This window comes from Mustela erminea, chromosome 6, assembly GCF_009829155.1.
Source record: "Mustela erminea isolate mMusErm1 chromosome 6, mMusErm1.Pri, whole genome shotgun sequence".
In the NCBI taxonomy this organism is placed as follows: Eukaryota; Metazoa; Chordata; class Mammalia; order Carnivora; family Mustelidae; genus Mustela; species Mustela erminea.
Window position 1 is genome coordinate 83,314,324 of NC_045619.1, and position 19,858 is coordinate 83,334,181.

The window sequence follows — 19,858 nt, forward strand, 5'->3', positions numbered from 1 at the left end:
CACAGGCTGAGGGGCACTGGAAGGCTCTGTGACCGAGCAGCAGCGGGGGAGTCGGGGAACGCAGTCTCCAGACCCAGCTCAACGGTTACCAACCATTACCAATCGTTCCCTCCGATCTAGGGCACACATGCAGGCATGCCTGCAAAACCCTCCCGCCCTGAAACTCCCACAGGCTCTAAGAGGTGGTTATTGCTATTCCATTATCCCAAATGTGGAAACTGAGCTCAGGGGAAGGGACCTCGCCAAAGCCACCCAGCAAGAGGCATGGTGAGCGTGGGTTCGGGGCCTGCCGAGGCCACTGCTCTGGCTCCGTTGTCCCCTGGACTTTCAGGAAGTCAGCACCCCTCGCAGGGCTTTCTTGCTGGGTAGAGGGAGAGGGTCTTGCACTAGTGGCATCTGCTCTAAGGTTCTCTGCCCAGGAGCTAGAGACGAGAGAGGAGCCAAGCAGGGAGGTGCCCACCACGACTGTCCAGATAGTAAGAGACCAGAGGGGATGGCTGTGCCTCCAAACGTGCCCTGCACAGGCCACGCATGGCCTCCATGCCCCCCACTCTTGCTCACACATCCACGTGGGGAACCCAGATTCTCACTCGGCTTGAGTTTGGGCCTCTGAAGCTAACACACTCCTCTACATCTGGTGTCTTGGCTTCCTGAGGTGACTCCTCTGATGAGGTAAGAGGGACCTCAGAGAACCCCAGGCAGGCCACAGGACACAGGGCTTGCTGCCTTGGCCTTGCATGGCCCGAGAGGCCCTATCCCTCCCTCCGAGCGCAGGGCTGCCGAGAATGTGGGAGGGGCTCTGCCAGCAACTCTCAGAATGGAATTCTGGGTCATTTAGCATGGGGGGGGGGTCCTCCACGATTTGGGGCTAAGCCAGTTTCCCTTTGTCTCCTATATCTGAACACAACCCTTGCTCTTAGCCATTAAGCCCTGTCCTGCCGCAAGCCCACATACCCTTCACCCTCCAAGCTTATGCCCACAATGACCCCCTGGCGGTACCGCCCTCAACCCCTCAGAGTCCACTTTTCCAGATCCTACCCTTTCTTCCAAGTCCAGCTGGAATCTTCCCTCTTCTCTGCACTCAGCCCACCGCCCTGCGTCCCTCCCTTCTCTGGATTCCAATCACATTGACGGTTCGGTGCCCTCTAAGCCCAGCATGGGTGGAACCATTGGAGTCCAGCTCCAAGGGCAGGAACTCAGTTTTGTTTACTTCTCACGACCCCAGCACCTAGAATGTTACCTAGCACATGACAAGAACCCAGTAAATACTGGCTGAATCGATGAATAAATGTCTATATCTGCCCCCCTAAAATGCCCAGGGAGTGAGTGCCCGGGCACAGGGATGGGGTTCATCAATATTTCTTTTTCTAATTTCTGTTGTTTTCTTTTTTTATATTAAATATCTAGGAGGACGTGGCAACAGGTACGGATTTAGTGTTTCTTGACTGAAGGGATGAACTCTGTCCACTGCACCCTCATTTGGCCCTGGTCACATAGGGCATTCTCCTCCTGGTGTGTCCTGTCTCCCCAGCCTGCCTGTAAGCTTTCGGAGAACTGGGAGCAAGGCAAAGAAGACAGCGGGTCCTCACTCCTCCTTGCCATATGGAGCCGCAAGGCGTCAGGCACCCGGTAGGCCCTCCGAGGACACTGGCCGAGGCCATCAGCCACTCCAGACCTGGCCTCAGGGCCACATCCTAAACCAGAAAACGGCCAAATGGCAGAGGAGGCAAGGGGCAGCGAGAGAACCCAGGAGAGGGATCCTTTCCCTCCCTGCAGCCCGCCCGAGCAGCAAGAGGCATCTTTCCCCCTGTGAGGGCTTCTGTGCCCCCTCTGCGGCGCCAGCGTGAGGCCCGTGAGGCCCGAGGCCAACAAACAAGAGCCAGGCGCCTCGCCCAGAGCCTGATGTGAGGCAGGGGTCTGAGTGTAAACACTAGCTTCCTACTTGCCTTCCTGTTTCCCCGCAGCCAACAAGGGCAAGAAGAGCCTCCTGCCTTTCCTTTTCCTGTTGTGCTTCCCAACAGTGGGACCAGCCTAGAGCCAGACTTGCCTCTTACCCCACTCCTCGTCCCACACCCAGAACCCCAACCTCCCAACCCTCCGGCCCATCAACTAGCCACCCTGCTTCGCTCGCCCCTCTTCTGTCCTCTCCACCCTCGTCCTGCACCCCCACCTCAGGCTCCCTCAGGCCTGACTCTTACCTGTGCCGGGGGAGCTGGGGCAGCGGGCACCCGGGCTCACCTGGGTCCCATCTGTAAAGAGAAGAGAGAGGGCATGAAGGGGCTGCAGGGAAGGGGTGGGGAAAGGGTGAGAGGGCCAGCTCAGGTGGGAAGGCCCCACTCCAGCTTGAGCACCCCCAAACCCGGCACCCGCATCAGAAGCTAACCAAAAAGCAAGGATTCTGCCCCATTCCTTCCCTCAGATTCCCACGCTGAAGGCAAGCACTCACCCATCCTCTCTTCCTCACCCAAGTCACCTTGTGACTCAGACATGTCGCCCCACTGGAGTCCAGTCCACAGTAGGCCCAAGGAGGCCCCAGTTCACCCTCCAGCCCTCCCGGATGTGCTCTGACCTCATCTTCCTAGGGCCCAGGCTCCCACAACCCAAAGGGAAAGAGATCTGGGAGAGGAGGGGGCCGGAGGAGGGAGAGCACTGCCAGTGAGGCTGCCAGGAGGGAGATGGGGAGAAGCGGGCCCAGAGAAGGGGCGCTTCCTCGGTGGGGAAGGACTGGGTCATGGCCAGAAGATCAAGTCAGAAACGGAGGAAGCTGTGAAGCTGCGGGTCTGGAGCACACAGCCAAGCCCCCAACAGTAGGAAAGCCTTTCCTCCTGCGGCCCTGCCATGTCCTGCAGCCTGTGCTCCCCCAGTGAACAGAACCTCTCCGACTTTTTTTTTTTTTTTTAAATAACCTGAAATAGAAGTCTTTCCTTTTGGAAACTGTCACCTCTCTCAGGCTCAGAAGCCGAACCCAGAGCCCCCTATCCCATTTAGAACCCACAAAACCCCATAGGAGGGCCCAAGCAGGGCTGAAGCAGAGGCACAAAGTTGCCCAGATGCCCACTGGGGTAGGGAGACAGACACAAGTCTGAGGTCACTTGTTCCAGATGGACCCCTTCCTCTCCTGCTGTCCCAGCTCAGGACCCTAGGGACAGGAGTCTGGGAGACTGGAGGGCCACCCAGAAGGGGCCCTTGAGGGACACACAGAAGACCTCCCTCAGGCCAACCTTGGGGCAGAAGGGCTATTTTCTGAAGAATGACTGGTGGGTGCTGTTCTCCTGGGTCTGTGTTTAAGGGGCAACCACAGTTCCTCTTCCAGAAGCCGAAGAAAGGAGAACTCCCTGCAGGCAGGCCCCATGGGGGAGGGGGCAACACTAGGCCCAGAGAGCTCCCCACCAGCCACCCTCACACACTCGTGCCCCATGCTCCAGATGCTGACATTGGGTAGAGAAGGGCGGTCCACCTCCCCAAACTCGGCCGGCCCCAGCCCACGGGCTTCCTCATGAGGCTCACCCCGACCTCCCTCCTGCTCCCTTCCCAGAGCACCCGCCCTGTGTGCGCCACCTCAGTACTCTGCCAGTCATGGCCTCCACGGTGTCATTCAGAAGCTGTGCCCATTGTGCCTACCATCGTGTTGCACATATGCCAGGCTCCATCAGGAAGGGGTGACTTGCCCCCCAGCCCTCTGCCTTCTCAAGCTCCGGGACCCCCCAGGAACACAGGTGTGGCAGGCAGCACCCCCTCCCCAGGAAGTGGTAACCCCTACTCCAGGCTCTCATAGGACCTCCTCTCTCTTCTGCTGGTCTCACAGGAGAGGTTTCTGAACTGGGCTCGCAGGTACACTCCCAGAGGCTGCGTCAGGCCCGTGTGTCAGTCCGGTGCCTCCAGCCCCCGTCAGTGGGAACTGTCCCCTACCTCCCCTCAGTCCCTGCCCGAGGGCTGGTCAGCAGCAATCGTGCTTGGGATCAGAGCCAAGCCTTGCTCCCCTGGTAACCATTGAGTCAGGACACCATGCACTCTCTGGACAGGAGACCAGCCAATGGCCCTGAACTCCATAGTGCTTGTTACAGGGCCCAAAGGGACATTTTATGATGATGATCTATGATAGAAACTCTGTTCGGAAAAGCTGGGAGCACGCACGCGCGTGTGCGCGCATGTTGCCAACAGGAGCTGCTTCCAGAAGCGATTCCTGGAAAAAGGTCTGCTTCTCCCCCAGTTCCCTGTCTCTGTGCTGACAGCCTTTGAGTTCAGAAGAGTCCAAAGCAAAGAAGGTAAGAGCTGTGAACCAGCTCTCCTGGGTCCCAGAGAGAGGACAGGTATCTGAGGGGACCCAGGTGCCAGCTGAACTCGCACCAGAAAGCAAACATCCTGCAAGCCAGGCTTGGCTGTGATCTGCGGGATACTTCTCATTGGCCCCTCTCGGGATGCTGTTCCCACTACTCTGGGACCAGGCAAAAAAAAGTAGGCTCGAATGGACCTGAGGGCCTGAACCATGCCTTGGCCTGGACCCTTCTCCACACAACTCCCTGCCAGGGTGGAGAGCTCTCTCCGTTTTGGAATTCTGATTACCACCCCCGCCCCCACCTCGTCCCATCTCTACCTTCCGAAGCCACTGCAGTCAGACTGAAGAGGCAGTTTAGTTGGCACTGAGGCATGTGGGCCTACTGGGTTACCTTCCCAGACCAGCACCCCAACCTCACTCAGAACCAAAAAGCCCCAGAAATACTGCCACAATGGGTCCACGCAGTGCATCCTCCACAGTCCTCAGAAACCCCCAGAGCAGACACAAGTCTCCGGGGGGGCACCTGTGCGAGCTGGTCTCCCGATCCTCCTTTGTGGGCCTGGGCCGAACCTCCCCCACAGATGGGACTTTGCCCCAAGGCAGGTGCACGGTGACTGGAAACCTGAGCCCGGTCTGCTCACCTGCCCTCCCAGGTGTTTTAGGCCCTTTGTCAGGAAGACGGCTTCCCCAGGAGCAGAAGCCCCCTGCCCATGCCTCTGATGTCTTTTCTGAGGCTGTCCCCACCTCCCTGATCTCCCGACTAGCTGAAGAGGAGTAGCAGAAAGGCCTGGGCCCCAGCATGCTGAAGGAAAGCAGGCGGCAGGGGGAGGCCAGGTCCCGGGATCAGGGCTGACTCCCTCCACACCCCACGTTGTGGCTCTGGTTCTGTTTCCCTGACACAGGCAGGACAAAGCTTGACTCTGCATGGGGGCTGGCAGAGAAGATGAAAGCTGGGGCTGAAATGGCTTCAGGAAGATCCAAGAATAAATAAACACAAGAAAGAACATCACGGTTGCCAGGCCCTCCTGACACAGCCTGAGCACTGAGCACCAAGGAGAGGCTCTTCTAGCAGGCATTCCGGTCACACAATCTGAGAACCTTAGTTGCTGATGGGGCTTGAGAGCCCACTCAGGCCAACCCTCTCAATTCAGAGAGGAGACAAGAGCAAGGGGAAGGGGCTAGGTCACTGTTCCCCAGCAGGGGAGCGGTCTGGCCAGGCCAGGCCAGGGAAGAGCCAAGAAGGCAATCCCAAAGGCAGGAACCCAGTACTACTTCTTCTTCTTCTTCTTTTTTTTTTAAGATTTTATTTATTTATTTGACACATAGAGAGAGAGATGGGAAATAGGCAGAGAGGCAGGCAGAGGGAGAGGGAGAAGCAGGGAAGGAGGGAGGAAGAAGGAGAAGCCCGATGCGGGGCTCAATCCCAGGACCCTGACATCATGAGCTGAGCCAAAGGCAGAAGCTCAACCCACCGAGCCACCCAGGCGCCCCAGGAACCCAGTCCTTCTACACGAGGTCGCCGCTCCAGGCCCTGAAGGGCCCTATGAATGAAATCTCTTCTCACTTTCAAGGAGTTTCACATACAGCCCACAACCTTTTAAAAATTAAAAAGTAGACGACTTGCAGATACTTAAAAAAAAAAAAAAAAAAAAGCTCAGAGCCTCAAAAAGCGTAAGAAACTTTCTCAGTTGTCCGACTCCCAAGAACTTGCCTAGAGTCAACCCTCAAACGGTTTCTTCTCTCTCCCCCACCTTCCAGAAATTGTCTTGCTCATTATTAATTCTACTGCCCGTTATCTTGGCATGAAGCTGCTTATTGCTCAGATTTATCCAGAACCCAGGGGGCCGCAAGCTGGCTAGAAACGCCTGCCATACAGAGTAATGGAAACGAGGCCCCACGGCATAGAGGTCAGATGGACATGGGTTTGAACCCTGGCTCCCTTCCATGACCGGCAGGGAGAGCCAGGGACACAGGATAACCCGGTCAAGCCTTGGCTGCCCCACTGGCCAGAAGAATATGCACCTGGAAGAGGTCATTGGAGATTAGCCGCCCTGCGTAGCACGTTCCTAGCACACAGTAGGTGCTCCCTCAATAGTCTCCATTACTACCATCTGTCCCTGAACGAGGCAGCCTCTTTCCTGGCATTCGCACGTTTCAGCATCTGGTCCCAGCTGCACCCTCTCCTCTCCCGCCACAGCCATTTTCTCCCCAGGTGTTCCCTGCCCCACCTCTGCTGACTGCACTCCCCTCCCTTTCTCTTCCCTCCGAACCTCTGTAAACTAACACTTCGCTACTGGCCAGTTGTTCTGAGTGCCTCACATGTGCTAAGTCACCCAACCCTCACCAGAGGCGGGTAGGTACCACCTTTATCTCCATTACATAGGTCAGTAGACTGAGGCCCAGAAGCATTAAATAACTTGTATGAAGTCATGTAACATGGAATTGGCTCCACTGGGACTTGAGCCAGGCCACTGGGCTCCAGAATCCACCTTCCCAAACTTTACGCTCCCCTGCTCCTCCCCAGCACTTCCGCTCCCACAGGCCGGCAGGTAGGGAAAGACAGAGAGAGAACACAGCCCCCCAGGAACCAGTAGCGGTGGCAGGCCCCAGGCCTGCTGGAGGTTCAGAGGGCAGAAGCTGCCTGCTTCATCTCCGGGTCTCTGTAATAACCACAGACGGACAGCAACTGCTGACTTCAAAGATTCCAAGCAATGATTTTGGATCTCGTGTGGGAATAAGGGGCTGGTGACGGGTGAGGGTCTTGGGAAAAGCATCAGCTTCATTTCCCCTGCTCTCCAGGGCCTGCTAAGTCCTCTCTCTAGAAGCTCCCAAGTCCCTTTGAGACTCTCATTAGTGTCCCAAATCGAGCTGGGCTGCTCGCAGGTGAGTGGCCTGGGTCATGGGCCCAGACAAAGGGCCCCTGTCACTCCAAGGGGGGGGGCACTCAGTCCGAGGGGACTGAGGCCCTGCAGCTCACAGCCATGGGCCTCGCAGGAGGCTGGATGGGAGGCCACAGGCCGGCTGCCCGCCCCCGCGGTGAGCATGCCCCTTTCCCCTTGCCTGGGGCCCTAGGGCAGCTATTTTTAGCTCTTGACACCTGGGTATTTTGCAGCCGCAGGATGTCCGGTTTGGAGTCTCTTTCTGGGAATCCCACATGCGGCTGTTGTAAACAGCCCCACGCAGCGGTGGCCCGAGCTGGGAGCCAGCACCCCCCCCCTTCTGCTGTTTGAGATGAATCAAACAGGAAGCAGACGTAACCATGGCAGCGGCAGCTCGAGCTCCCTGGGGGTGGGAAAGCGTCCTTCCTGGCTCCTTGCCCCCAGCCCAGGTCCTCTCCTGCATCCCACAGCCTCTCCTCCTAGCCAGAGACCGGTGGGATGCTGAGGCAGGGGGAGCCCGGCCATCCCAGTTGGGCCAGGGACCTGGGACTGGCCCTCTCTGGAGAGCCTCACTGTCCTCTGGCAAAGAGAAACAGGGTCTCCTCCAAGCCCGGCCCACCTTCAGGGGCCTCCCAGACCACCCCTCAGTCTTCCTTGCCTGTCCTTGGTAGAGGTGCAAAGGGGCAGACCGAGCTACTCGCTCAGGGTGGCTGGCCTTGGAGAGCCTGCCTCCACTTCCTGTCACCCACAGCCTTCTCCGGGACAGCCAGGCCGGCCTGAGCACCTAGGGAATTCCTGAGCTGGTAGGTTGTCCCAATCCCAGCCCCCTGGTCAGACTGCCCTAGGGTTTCTCTGGCCCTGAAAGCCCTCAAAGGCTAAGTGCCCACTTACCCTTGCTCCACTGCTCCAGGAACTCCAATCCCTGAGATAGGAAGTTCCCCATGGTATCTAACCACCATCTTTCCTATCATAAGCAAAACATCCTGAGCAGTCAAGATGGGGGCCCCATCTCTAATGTGGGGAGAGGGGTGGAGGTTCCGTCAGCTCCTGCCTTTGTCTCTCCCCTCCCCCAGCCCCTGCTGCCCCACTTAGACCAGCTGCTCCCTCTTAGCAGCCAGCCCCAGACAGTCTTTCTCAAGGGCCAGCGCTTGCCCCAACAGGAAGCACGGTCACCGCCCTGGGGCTGCCTCTCAGAGCCTGCTCCTTCTCCCCTCCAAGGTCTCGAATTCCCTCCCTGGAACTCCTCCTTGTTCCCTTGGCTTGTGGGCCCTCCTTGGCCAGGTTGTGCCTCCCCCATCCCCAACTCCCGCTGGCCCCCTGCCCACTGCAGGCTCTGCCTCTGCCAACCGCACCTGAGCCACAAGATGTGCCTTCTTTGGCTCCTCCCACCTGTGCCACCAGGAGGCCACTCAGCCCCCTCCAGAGACCGCCAGGGAAAAGCTCAATAATTAATATTAATATTAATATTTAGTGTCTTATAATTAATAATAATTAATATTAATATTAATAATTAGTGTCTTATAATGACTAATGAATCAGATGAGGGGTGATCTACAACTCTGTACCAAATACCTACTGGGTGGCAGCTACTGTGTGAAGCACCCTACTCGTCCTGACTCACTTGGCCCTCACAAAGACCCTGTCTGGTAGATACCGTAAGCACGTTCCTTTTACAAAGGAGGAACTGAGGTGTGGAGTTCTTAAGAAACCTGCAGAGGCCACACAGCTGGGAAATGGGCTCCTGGGGCTCTAAGACCTAAGCTCATAATTGAGACCCTGGCACAAAGGTCCGCCCACCTCCCCAGGTGGTAAGGTGAGGTCATGAGAGGCCAGAGGATGACACAGTGGGTCCCAGCATCCAAAGGCCTGGGCGTGTCCCCCAGGGGCAGTGTGTTCCCAGAAGACATAGCCCCGCAACAAGAATAACAAGAGAGAGTCATCTCTGCCTGTGTCCTTCACATGCCTTTTGTCTCCAGGCAGCGCTCCCAAACCCATCTTCACTCCCTTTTTCGTCTTGTTTTCCCTGTTTTTTTTAAATGTACCTGTTCCCCTGTCCTTGTTGCCTGTAAGCAGCCTCCAGCAGGATATAAACAGAGAAGCAACCCTCCCAGGGCTGCCACGAAGGGTCAGCCGCGTGTGCAGCCACTCTGGAAAGAGTCAAGCACCGGAGAAAAGGCAGGTTGCACAACCGGAGCAAGTCCCCCGTGGAGCGGCTATTTGAGTGAATTCCCTCAGAAGGAGAAGCTCGCTCCCTCTCTCTGCCCCCTCCCAACACACACCTCTCTCTTTCTCGATCTCTCCCCCAGGTCTCAGACACACTGGCAGGCCTTGGGCAGGTAGAAGAGATGGAGGCACCCACCAGTGCAGAACAGAGCACCCTCCTAGAGGGCAGACTCCTGGGGACCAGGAACACAGCCAAAGACCATCAGTGCCCTCGGACCTGTGGCAGGTCAGGGGGACGTAGAGGCCACTGTGGAGGCCCAGGCTGTCACAGATAGAGGAGGCTGTGAAGAGCAATACCTCTGAATGCTGGCACTCACAGGACCCCACATTAATATTAATGACATTAAGTACCCAGAGATCCCCAGCCCAGTTGGGCCAAGGTATTCCCCTTGTTTTGCCTATTATTGTTGGAAGATGGCAGAGGTCTGCCAGGCAGATTCTCCCAGTGACAGGATTCCCTCCTGCAACCAGGGTTCTGCGGCTGCCCTTGGTAGGCCAGGATTTTTCCTGACCACGAATCCAGCCAGTGCTCAAACAGCCTTCAGGGAACTCAGCAAACAGACGCATGGTCCTGGGTACTGATTTGGACAAACCAGCTGTGAAGGACAATTTCTGGCCACCTGGGAATTCGATGAGATGAGAATTTACTGTCGTGGAAGGTGGCAAGCGCTGAAAAACCAGCAGGTGCAGTGTCATCTCGTTTTCGTAAAAAATATGACCCAGAGAGGCATGTCAGGAAACAGGGAGATACGAAGCGGTATTGTGGCCATGGTCTCTGACCGCTGGGACTGGAATGCTTCTCAGTTTTTAAATTTCTGCTTGTCTGGGTTGTCTGATCATGTACAACACACAAGAATTGCCTCTGTAATGATAAAACAGAACACAGACATGTATGTACACAAACACACGTGCGTGGTAAGGATGTCACAGTGGGTTGCAAAGCCGAGGTTCAGCTTCTGGTTCCCATGAGAACGAGGACAGCAGGCTTTCATGAACTCCGTGCACCCTTTTCGCGGACCCTAACAGCCTCCGTGGTTCCGCATTATTTACCACCTCGCATCCCCTGACTCTCCTAAATCGCACAGAGGGCCTAGCACAGGGCTGGGCACCCCGTTAGGACTGACTTAACGAATGCCTGTAGGCTGAATAATGATCATTTCCTGAAAGAAATGCCTCCTGCCTCTTCCAGGGCCACAGTGCTGGGATTACTCACTGCTGACATCACTGACCTTCCCACCCCTCCTCAGCCTCCTGTTCCTCTTAGGAGCTGCTAGGGAGGGGCTGAAATAAAGGTCACTGCAGCAGATGCTGGCAAGGTATCCCACATCAGGCCCAGGAGGGTGGCCCCGTCCCAGACCCTTCCCCAGTGCCAGCTGGCTGGGAGGCCCGGGGGTCCTCCAGCATCCTGCCTCGCTGGGGGAGCCTGGGGGCGGTGGACTGAAAGAGAGAAGAAGGGGTCCACCCTGGGACTTCTGGCAGCAGGCTCCTGCTATTCCAGGCCCTTATGGGTGGAGGAATCTGGAACAGTGAATTTGGCCTGGTTCTGCCTGTGAACTGGGGCTGGGCCCAGTTTCTGTTCTTCATGTCTTTAACGTTCCCTATCCTTGACCTTCAGAAATGTGAACAATAACATCAATAAGATTGATGCGTATTCTGTGTGCACGAGCTTCACACGGGGCACGGCACTGCCATTATTTACTTTAAACCTTACAGCAACTCCATGAGGTAGAAACTGTTGTTGCTTTCATGTTATGGACATGGAGAAACTGAGGCACAGAGGTTACACTTAGCTGTCTGCGGGAGGCACAGGGACTCTGACAAGGCCATCCTATCCCTCCTTCTGTGTCCTCACTGGAAGGCTCTGCTGCCAGGCTTTGCAATGGGCGCAGGAGGGTCCAGAGGTGATAAGGAACATCTGTAGGGTGCTTTGGAGTCCCCCACGTGTTTGCATTCACATCTGAGAAAATCCCAACTTGAAAGACTAGGAAACCAAGACTTGGGGGGCCTTTCGTGGCTTTGCACACGTTTCCACAGCCATTCAGAATCCAAGCCAGGTCTCTGGCCTCAGAAGGGTACATTTCTTCCCCTAGGTCCTACAGTCCGCTGGCCCAACTCTCAGGACGGCTCTGAAGGCCTGGGAGGGAGATGCATGTCCTCTACAACCATGGAGATGACGGCTGCGCTCAGCCTCTCGGCCCGGTGGGGGGGGGGGGTGCGGGAGGGGGTGCTGTGCCAGCACCTCCTCGGCGTCTCCCCCGTGACTCACTCCTGGGACCCAGGGGAAACACAGCCCTGCGCTGCGGGCAAACATTGCCTGCCTCCTGCCCCGCCTCCAGCTCCCCGCCTCCACATTTGCTAACCGAAACCCGGCTGCTGCTATTTTTAACCCTCCAGCTCCCCCTCGCCTGGGGCTCCCCCCCTGCACCCCACCCCCACCCTCTGCCCCAACCGGGTGCCACCAGCTTGTCATTCTGAGAGCAGTTCTCTAACCTGAACGCCCCGGCGGGTGCAGCGGATGCCCGGGCAGGTTTGTGGGGCAAGCAAAACAAGACGGTTACAGCCCAGTTGCCGAATTCCCCCACCCCGGACTCTTTCCGAACCTGTGGCTCCCAGCCGGCCCCGCCTTTCCCAGCCTTCCTGGGAGCTGGGGGAGGCAAGAATGAGACTTCCTGGGCTGGGAGTGACAGCAGGAGCTGGAGCTGGGCTCCTCAGAGTGGGCTCTGCAGGGAGCTGAGCTGTACTGCTGAGCGGGAATAGGGTACCCCAGGGCAGAGGCTCTCCCTGAAGGCCCAAGGTCTCTGACCCCCAGGCTTTCCAATCCCTGCAGGCAATATGGAGAAAAAAGGAAGTGGGAAGGAAGCAGGGTGGGGATGGTGAGTATAGCCCCCAGCCCTCCTCACTGAAGGTCCCCTCCCCATCCTGCTGTCGCAGGTACACAGGGGCTGGGGTTAAGATTGGGAGTGAATGCCTGGGAGGCTCAGGAGTCCAGGGGGCTTTTGCACTGAGCAGCCTAAAGGAGGCCCGGGGTAGAATGCTAGCCGAGGCAGGAGGGGGAGAGGGTGGAAGAGGGCTCTTCTCTTATCTGGGGGGCTCCTCTAACTCCTTGGGTCTCTAAGGAAAGAGCTGCAGCTCCCTGCAGCCTCAGCTCTATGTCCCCCAGGGAACCCCCCTCAACACACACACACACACACACACTGCAGAAAAGGCTGGAGGTGAGAGGGTCTGAGGCCTTCTTGCCTGATGTGAAAATTAGCCTCCTGAGAGGGAGAAGGGGTAGGACTGCAGGGGCACTAGCTGATGTCTGCCCCCTGGGCTGAGAGCCTCACCCAGTTTGGGAAGCTGATTCCAAGGGCCCAGGAGAGGCTCTGGGGCACCCAGCCAAAGGACCTCTCCAGGCCTTCTCTTCTGTCCAGACCCCAGATCGATCCGCCAGCTTTAGCCTTCTCCTTTGTCCCGGTTTCTCGGGTCCCTGGCCCAAAGCTTCTCTCTGGTCCACCCTCCCTTCCAGGGCCCGGTCCTCTCTAACTCTTGACCCTCTCCACAGTGATTCCTGAGCCAGGTGAATAAATCCCAGTGGCTACAGAGGCAGCCAGGCTAGACCCAGAGAGGAGGGACTTGGCACGGGAGTTCCCAGGTGGAGACATGGGGAGGAAGGGGATGAGGCGGGAGGAAGGTGAGGCTGGAGCGTCAGGAATGGGGTGGTGCTTGAGAGCTCCTGGGGAGAGGCTGCTGCCTTCCCCACACCCAACACGTGCCTGCATGGGGCCCTGGACTCAGCCTGGCAGAGGGAAAAGCTGCTGCCCCTTGGAGCAGCCTCAATTCCAGCACTGCCCAGCTCCCCTTCCTCCCCTTCCCCTCCGCCAACCTCAGGGGGCTGCTTCGGGGAGCAGAGACCCTGCTGCCTGCCATGCCCCGAAAGAGGCTTCAGTCCTAGGCCAGTGCTCAGCCCAGGGGCCCCACCGGGATCCAGGCGGTTCCCAAGCATGCTCAGAAGCTCTGAGGACTCACTTCTGGTCTGGGGAGGTGAGAGAAGGCATCAATGGCACCTTCTCAAGCCACCTGGCCACCCTCTCCAAGGAAGTCCCACCTTGCTATTTCTCTGTTGCTGCACCCAGTTCATTTCCTCCTTAGGGCTTATCACAACGTAGGAGATATATATATACACTCATTTCTTGACTTGCCTCCTCGTTACTGTCTCTCTCCTCCACTAAAGTGGAAGTTCCCTGAGGTCAGATGCTCTGCCTATGTGTTCACTGCATATCTGCGCCCGGTGCCTGGCACTCCAACAAAAGTGTGACTAGCTGAACAACCAGCTCAGTAATGGGGTACCCCCGGCGGCTGTCATCCCCTTTACGGTAGATGCTCAACAGTTCCAGGACTTCCTCAGGGAGAGAAAGCAGGCTGTAACAGGAAAAGCAAGGTCGGGAAGGCTGGCACCCCAGAGGAAAGGTCAAGGCCCAGTTCGCGTGCACACACACACACAGAGAGGACGCTTGGGTAGGTGCTGTACTAGCTTTGAAAGGGTGGACTTCTGTTGTAGATCTTCCTCTCCATAGCCCTGTGTCCTTGGACAAACCACATACCTTTACGGATCTCGGTCTTCTCAAAAGAAAAAACGAAAATGTTGGCCCCGATCAGTGGTCCTCAAACATGGCTTTGCACCAGAATCACTTGAAGCACATATTATAACCCAGATTCCTGGGCCCCAACGCTGCAGATTCTGAGTTGGTCTGGAATGGGGCCCAAGGGTCTTTATTTTTAACCCCCTCCCAGGTGCCGGAAGCAAATGGTTCGGGAACCGGCACTGGAGGACCACAACTGAGACAGTGGTTTTCAGCAAATATCCAGACTTCTATGAAAAACCCGCTCTTCCATAGGTATACGTTCCCCCAAAACACGTCCATACATCCTACACGGAGCAATAAATCGCAAAGGTATACAATTCTACGGATGTCGAACCTCTGAATTACATGTGTGCGTGCTCTCCAAACACCTCATCCAGAGCCACCACATGGGTCACAAACTGCCACGGAAACACCACAAGTACACACACCAGTCCCAGAGCGTGCACAACCAGACCCCCACCACAAACCCCGTGTGTACACACACCCATCACATGGGGACCCACACTAAACAAATGCTCTCCTGAATTTATTTTGCCTCTGGGAACCGGTCCAGGACCAAAGGAGCTATGCTCTGCTGATGAAAACATCCCTCCGGCCTCTGCCACCCCCATCCCAACCCTGTGCCCCAGGCAGCATGCAGTCCACTGTCCCCGGTAGAGGGAGGGCTACTGGAGGAGGAGAGAGGAGAGACAGAATGAGGTGAGGTACAGAGCCCTCTCCAAAGTCTAGCAGACCCTCCTCTTCCCCTGCTGCCCCCCACCCGCTAACCAGGAGATGCGAAGGGGTCCACACCCAGGTTCCACCCCCATCAGTGCTGGCTCTAACTACTCGCCCAGATTCCCAGGCCCTGGTTCTCGAGAGCCAAAAGGCCTAGGGAGGTGGCCCAATTGAGGGACTCCTCCTAATACTCAGGCTTCTAAGGAAAGGGCTGTCTGGGGGCACCTTCCTGCAGCCCAAAGGCCTGGGTCCCCTTGGGAAGGTTACCACAGAAACAGGGGGGAAATATCACAGGGAAACACAATAGCCGGCAGGGTCACCTGCTGACCAGGCTTCCTGCTGTGTTGCCCACCACTAACCACCCTCCCCCCTCCCCCCCCCCACACCACCTCCTTGCCCTCATGGCCTCCTTCTCTGGCCTCAGCTTGGGCCTCCTCACCAGCGCGCTCCTTCCTGCCTCCCCTGGCTTGGGGGAAGCAGCCTTAGACAGAAAGTGCTCCTCTGTGGCTCTAAAGGACATCAGGGATGGCCCAGAGCTGAGCCCCCCACTCCTAATCCTACCAACGCCCCCACCACAGGAAATCAAAGCTTCCTGCTCCAGAGGAAGTGCCCCATCTAGTGAACCATTCCAACACACACAAATGCACAGTCCTGGACAGATGCCCTCCCCCCCCAGCTCCCGGGCCTTCCTCCGGCCCTGCTTTTAGCAATACCTCCCGTCCAGTCTTTAGTCTGACCTAGGACAGGCCAAGGCCAAGGTGCAAAGGTGGGGTTGGGCAGGCCCTCAGCCAGGCCAGAGGAGGAGACGGTCAGGAGAATGGGCACGAGCAGAGTTAGAGGGTCTGGTTCTGGCCCACTCAGCCTACCATTCCCTGGCTGGGTGACCCTGGGCCTTGCCTGAGCTCATCTTCTCTTGGGCCTCCCCTTCGCACTTGAAAATTACCAGCTCTTAATGAAAGACCAGGAGGAGGACAACAGGAGGCCGGGGCTACACCAGCTTCTGCCTTCCAGGTCCTTGAGCCAGCATGCCTACACTAAAGGGGGGTCCCCACCCCCATCACACATGTGTTCATCACTCCCAGGGGTTTTCACTGAGGACTGGGGAGATGATAGAGAAAGAAAGAGTTCCAACTCTCCTTCCCAGAAGCCACCAAGGATGAAAGCTGGGGTCTGTCCGTCATCCCTGAAGGAAACTGGGGGCAGCATAACAGTCTCCACACTAGACGCCAGTCCATTTCTTTCAAGTCAGCCTCTCTTCTTCTGTGCTCTGGGAATTGGACCTGAAATACTGTCCCCATTTTATTGATGGGGAAACTGAGCTTCAGTGTCAAAGCAGAGGGACCAGTTTAGATTCTTGGCGTGGGGTTGGGGGTGGGGGTGGGGGTCAGTGCAAGACCCGAATGCAACCTTGCCAGCCTCAGGATCCCAGCTTAACACCAAGTGACCAGAGAGACACCCACCCGGGGGCCAAAGCTAAGAACACAGAGGCCTCAGGAGGACACTGCCCCAGGGCCATTCTGGATATAACACCAAGGGGCAGCTCTGAGCCTGTCCCTACAGGGTGGGGGAACATCAGGGGACTAAAGGCAGGGAAGAGTACTAGCGGGTCCAGACCTGCTTCTGGTCTGGGTTCACTGGGTACAACACAGTGACTGCTTTGCCTTAGTTTCCCTCTAAAGTGACTACAGAGAAGAAAATTACTTACAAAGAAAGGCAAGTAGAGGGAACACAGAGCAGAGAGTAAGGAGGATGAGCTGATAAGCAACGATGAGCTAAGAGTAGCTTGCAGAAGCCAGAGAAGGAGCCTGGGAAGTATAAAAGGGTTGGGGTGAGGAGTGAGGAAAGAAGTGTGTGTGGCAGCCAAGCCACTTTAGGGACCTGGACTATGGGGTCCTTGTTGGGGAGATATGGGCTGCCAAAGTACCCCATTCGGAGACAGGGAACTGAGTCACAGTCTACTTTCTTTCAGCCCAGTGGCTGGGCAGTGGTCTTGGGGAAGGTTCCCATGGGTCCTGCTGCAAGTCCAGGGGACAGGCAGATGTGTCCAGATGCTGAGTCCCCAGCAGGGTCACTGAGGGCCAATGCCTCATTTTCAACCTAAAAACTGGCAGGCAGAGCTGGGCCTCAAGCAGATGTTGAATCTGGGCGTGGGGAGGGATGGGCAGCAGCAAGACAGCCAGTGTCCAGATGCGGCGGGAGGCCTCTGTGTGCAGGACAGCCAGCAGAGACAAGGGAACGGCCAGGACTCGGGGGGGGGGTGGGGGGGGTGGAGGAGCAGCAGTGGCTGGGAGGTCAGATACGAATGGGCAGGCAGAGAGAAGGAAACGGGGCTGGGGGAACTCAGTGGCCTGCAAGCTCCAGCGGGCTCTCTCCTAGTCACGGGCCTATGGAACTCAGGGCGTCGGAGCTGCCAGATTTACCCCCTGCTCACGCTCCCAAGCACAACAGACCACAGGCCTGGGGGGCGGACATCCCGTTCCCCACCCCTCAGTACACAGTCTTGTGGTCCCCACCCTCTCGCGCCGCTCCCGGCACCTCAGCAGCTCACTTGGGCACAGGTGTCTCCTCGTCCTGATGGGTGAGCAAGGGTGGGGGGCGGTGCTCAGAGAAACCTCACAGTCCGGGACCCCCTGCGGTGGGGTCGGCTGCATTCGGCCCTCCCGGGCCCCGCGGGATGGGGGCGTTGATGTCCAGCGCCAAGAGCCGGGCCCCAAGTCGGTGGGTCGTGCCCTTTGCCCTCGCGTTTCCAAACCTTCCGCCCCGGAGCACCGCCCCCTCCCGGGCCCCGCGGCGGCCCTCTATCCCTCCCTCGGTCAGCCGATCGGTCCTCCCCGGGCTTGGGGGTGATGGGACGGCCGGCCTGCGCGCTGGCGTTCCGGGGCCTCCAACTCCCTCCCTCGGGCCTGTCGCTGCCCCGGGGCGGGCGGATGTGGGCGCCCCGCGGGAGGCCCGAGCCCTCCGGCCCCGGAACCGGCCCCGGCCGAGGCGGGGTGGGGGGGACCTGCCAGAGCCCCCGCGGAGCCGGGAGGGGCGGGCGCGGCCGGGGGGCGCACTCCAGGCCGGGCCCGCGGGCCGCGCGGAGCCCGAGCCGGAGCCGGAGCCGGAGCCGAGCCCGAGCCGGGGCGGGCGGCGCTGGGTGCCGCGCGCAGGGCGGGGCGGGCGGGGCGGGGGGCGCAGCCCAGTACTCACCAGCGCCGGGGCTGTGCATCCAGGGGCCGGGGCCCTCAGATCGGGGGGCTCATGGCGGGGCGGGGGGCTGGGGCGCCGGCCTCACATCCCCCCAGTCGCCGGCGGCTGCAGAGCGACTGAGAGACGGCGAGAGGAAGGGAGGGGGCCGGGAGGGGGAGGGCCCTGGCAGCCCGGCCGGCCGGGTAGGATGACAATGGAAGGAAATGCTTTATCTGAGTCTGAGAGCGGGCCAAGGGGGAGGGGAGGGAGGGGGCAGGCGCTCGCGGCCCGGGGACACACCACCGCGGCAGACACTGCCCGGCGCGGCGCTCGGGCGGCGGGCGGACACACAGAGCGGCCCGGGAGGCAGCGTAGAACCCGGAACGCGGGACGCGGCCCCGACCCGCGCGCGGCCGCCGCGCTGCCGCCCAGCCCCAGGCGCCGCGCGCCGACCCGCGCACAATTCCCGGAAACCCAGATACCTGAGCGCACGCAGCCTTGCATACACAAGCGTACACGAGCGCACAGCCCTGTTTACACAGGGGCACAATCGTTCGCACAGACACACTTCTGGGAGGGACCCCCGCGCTCCCAAGTGCGTGCACGTACGGCCCCACCAGCAAACAGCCGCACACAGGGACGTGAGGCACTCGTGGAGTCCCAAGTCCCGGCCAAGGAATCCCAGACGGACACCCCTGTCCACCCCTCCACCATACCCCTCATCAACACGACTTGCCTGAGGAAAGTTCCAGGATCTGATTTGAATCACTGCCCAGCCCTCCCCTCTGCCCCCCCCCCCCCCGCCTGCCGAGGGGAACAGAAGGGTCCAGCCTGTTCCTATTAAAAGAAAAAGGGGGTGGGGGCGGTGCTGATTTTGAAAGTTTTCTTTTTTTAAAGAAATTTCTCAAGGGATTTCCTTCCCTCCTCTCCTCTTCCTCTCTTCCTCCCATTCCTCTCCCCCCCATAACTCTCCCCCCTTCTTTCCCCCTCCCGGTCCCTATGAGTCAAACTTCAGCAATGTGCCCAGTGTCTCCCAGTGCATTACAGCGGATCACAGAAATGTTCCAGTCTGTGAGTCGGAATGCAGCCGCCTCCAGCCCTCCCTCAGCTAGTAAACTCAGCTCTGGTCCAGATTTGCGCAGCAGTCCTTCCTGCACTCCCTGCCCCCCCTCCCGCCCCCACCTCTTAACAGGACCAGAAGGTCAGACTCAGGGGTCAGGGTCTGAGGACCTCCCCATTGTGCTCCCTGGCCTAGCCTATCAGCTCCGTGGCCTCTGGCAATGTGCTGGGTGGGAGACAGAGACTGGCTTTGGGAAGGGGAGAGGTCCACAGCCCAAAACACTAGACTCTCCTGTGATGGGAGGCGTCACCTCCAGAAGGCAGGATGCGGCTTCCCTCTGACTTCCTACCTATCTTACCTCCCTCTATCCTTGGAACCCCAAGAGCCTCACTATTCTACCGAAGGAGAAACTGAGGCAGAGCCAGAAGCAGAGCCATACCACATGGGAAGCAAGAGTCCATGGTGGCCTAGGAGGGCTTGGACATGGCAAGGTCCAGCTTCTGACTACAGACTCTCATTCGCACAAGCGCAGCTTGGGCCTCCTCACTTGTTTCTTCCTGGGTCTTGTAGCGGTCCCTTTCCTTGTCCCAGGGCTCAGTCAGCAGGCAGATCCAACCCCTCTGCTCTTGTTAACTTACTCTCACAAGCTCCTTGCCTGGCATCCAAGCCCTTCTATGGCACGGCAGCACACTGTGCAAACACCCCTCCCTCCACCCATATCCCGCTATTTTTTTCTCGCTCTTCTGCCCAGTGGCTCCTGGTACTTGGTGCTCAACAATATTAGTTGCTGTTATTTCTCGCATTATTTCAGCTAAACTGGGCTACTGTCTGCACCCCATCATGCCCTCAGGCTTTCCTACTCCCTTACTTTGGCTCATCGTGTTTCCTCCACAAATGGTGCCCTCTCTGT

The 19,858-nt window shown here is 58.2% G+C and overlaps 1 protein-coding gene across 10 annotated transcripts in view; it reads right to left on the bottom strand.

The window, feature by feature from the left end:
• Positions 1-19,435, bottom strand: part of HDAC7 (histone deacetylase 7) — a 36,882-nt gene extending 17,447 nt beyond the window's left edge. The window contains exons 1-2 of one of the 10 annotated variants that reach the window (XM_032347986.1): positions 19,388-19,435; positions 2,199-2,249 (exon numbers count right to left, since the gene is read on the bottom strand). In XM_032347986.1, coding sequence (XP_032203877.1) covers positions 2,199-2,249; positions 19,388-19,409 — 73 coding nt within the window. In that variant the 5' untranslated portion in view covers positions 19,410-19,435. Of the gene's footprint in view, positions 1-2,198; positions 2,250-2,446; positions 2,505-8,046; positions 8,589-17,268; positions 17,637-17,909; positions 18,119-18,370; positions 18,408-19,387 lie in introns of those variants that run through there. The other 9 variants (XM_032347987.1, XM_032347988.1, XM_032347992.1 and 6 more) reach the window with 9 other exon arrangements.
• Positions 19,436-19,858: the final 423 nt, after the last annotated feature.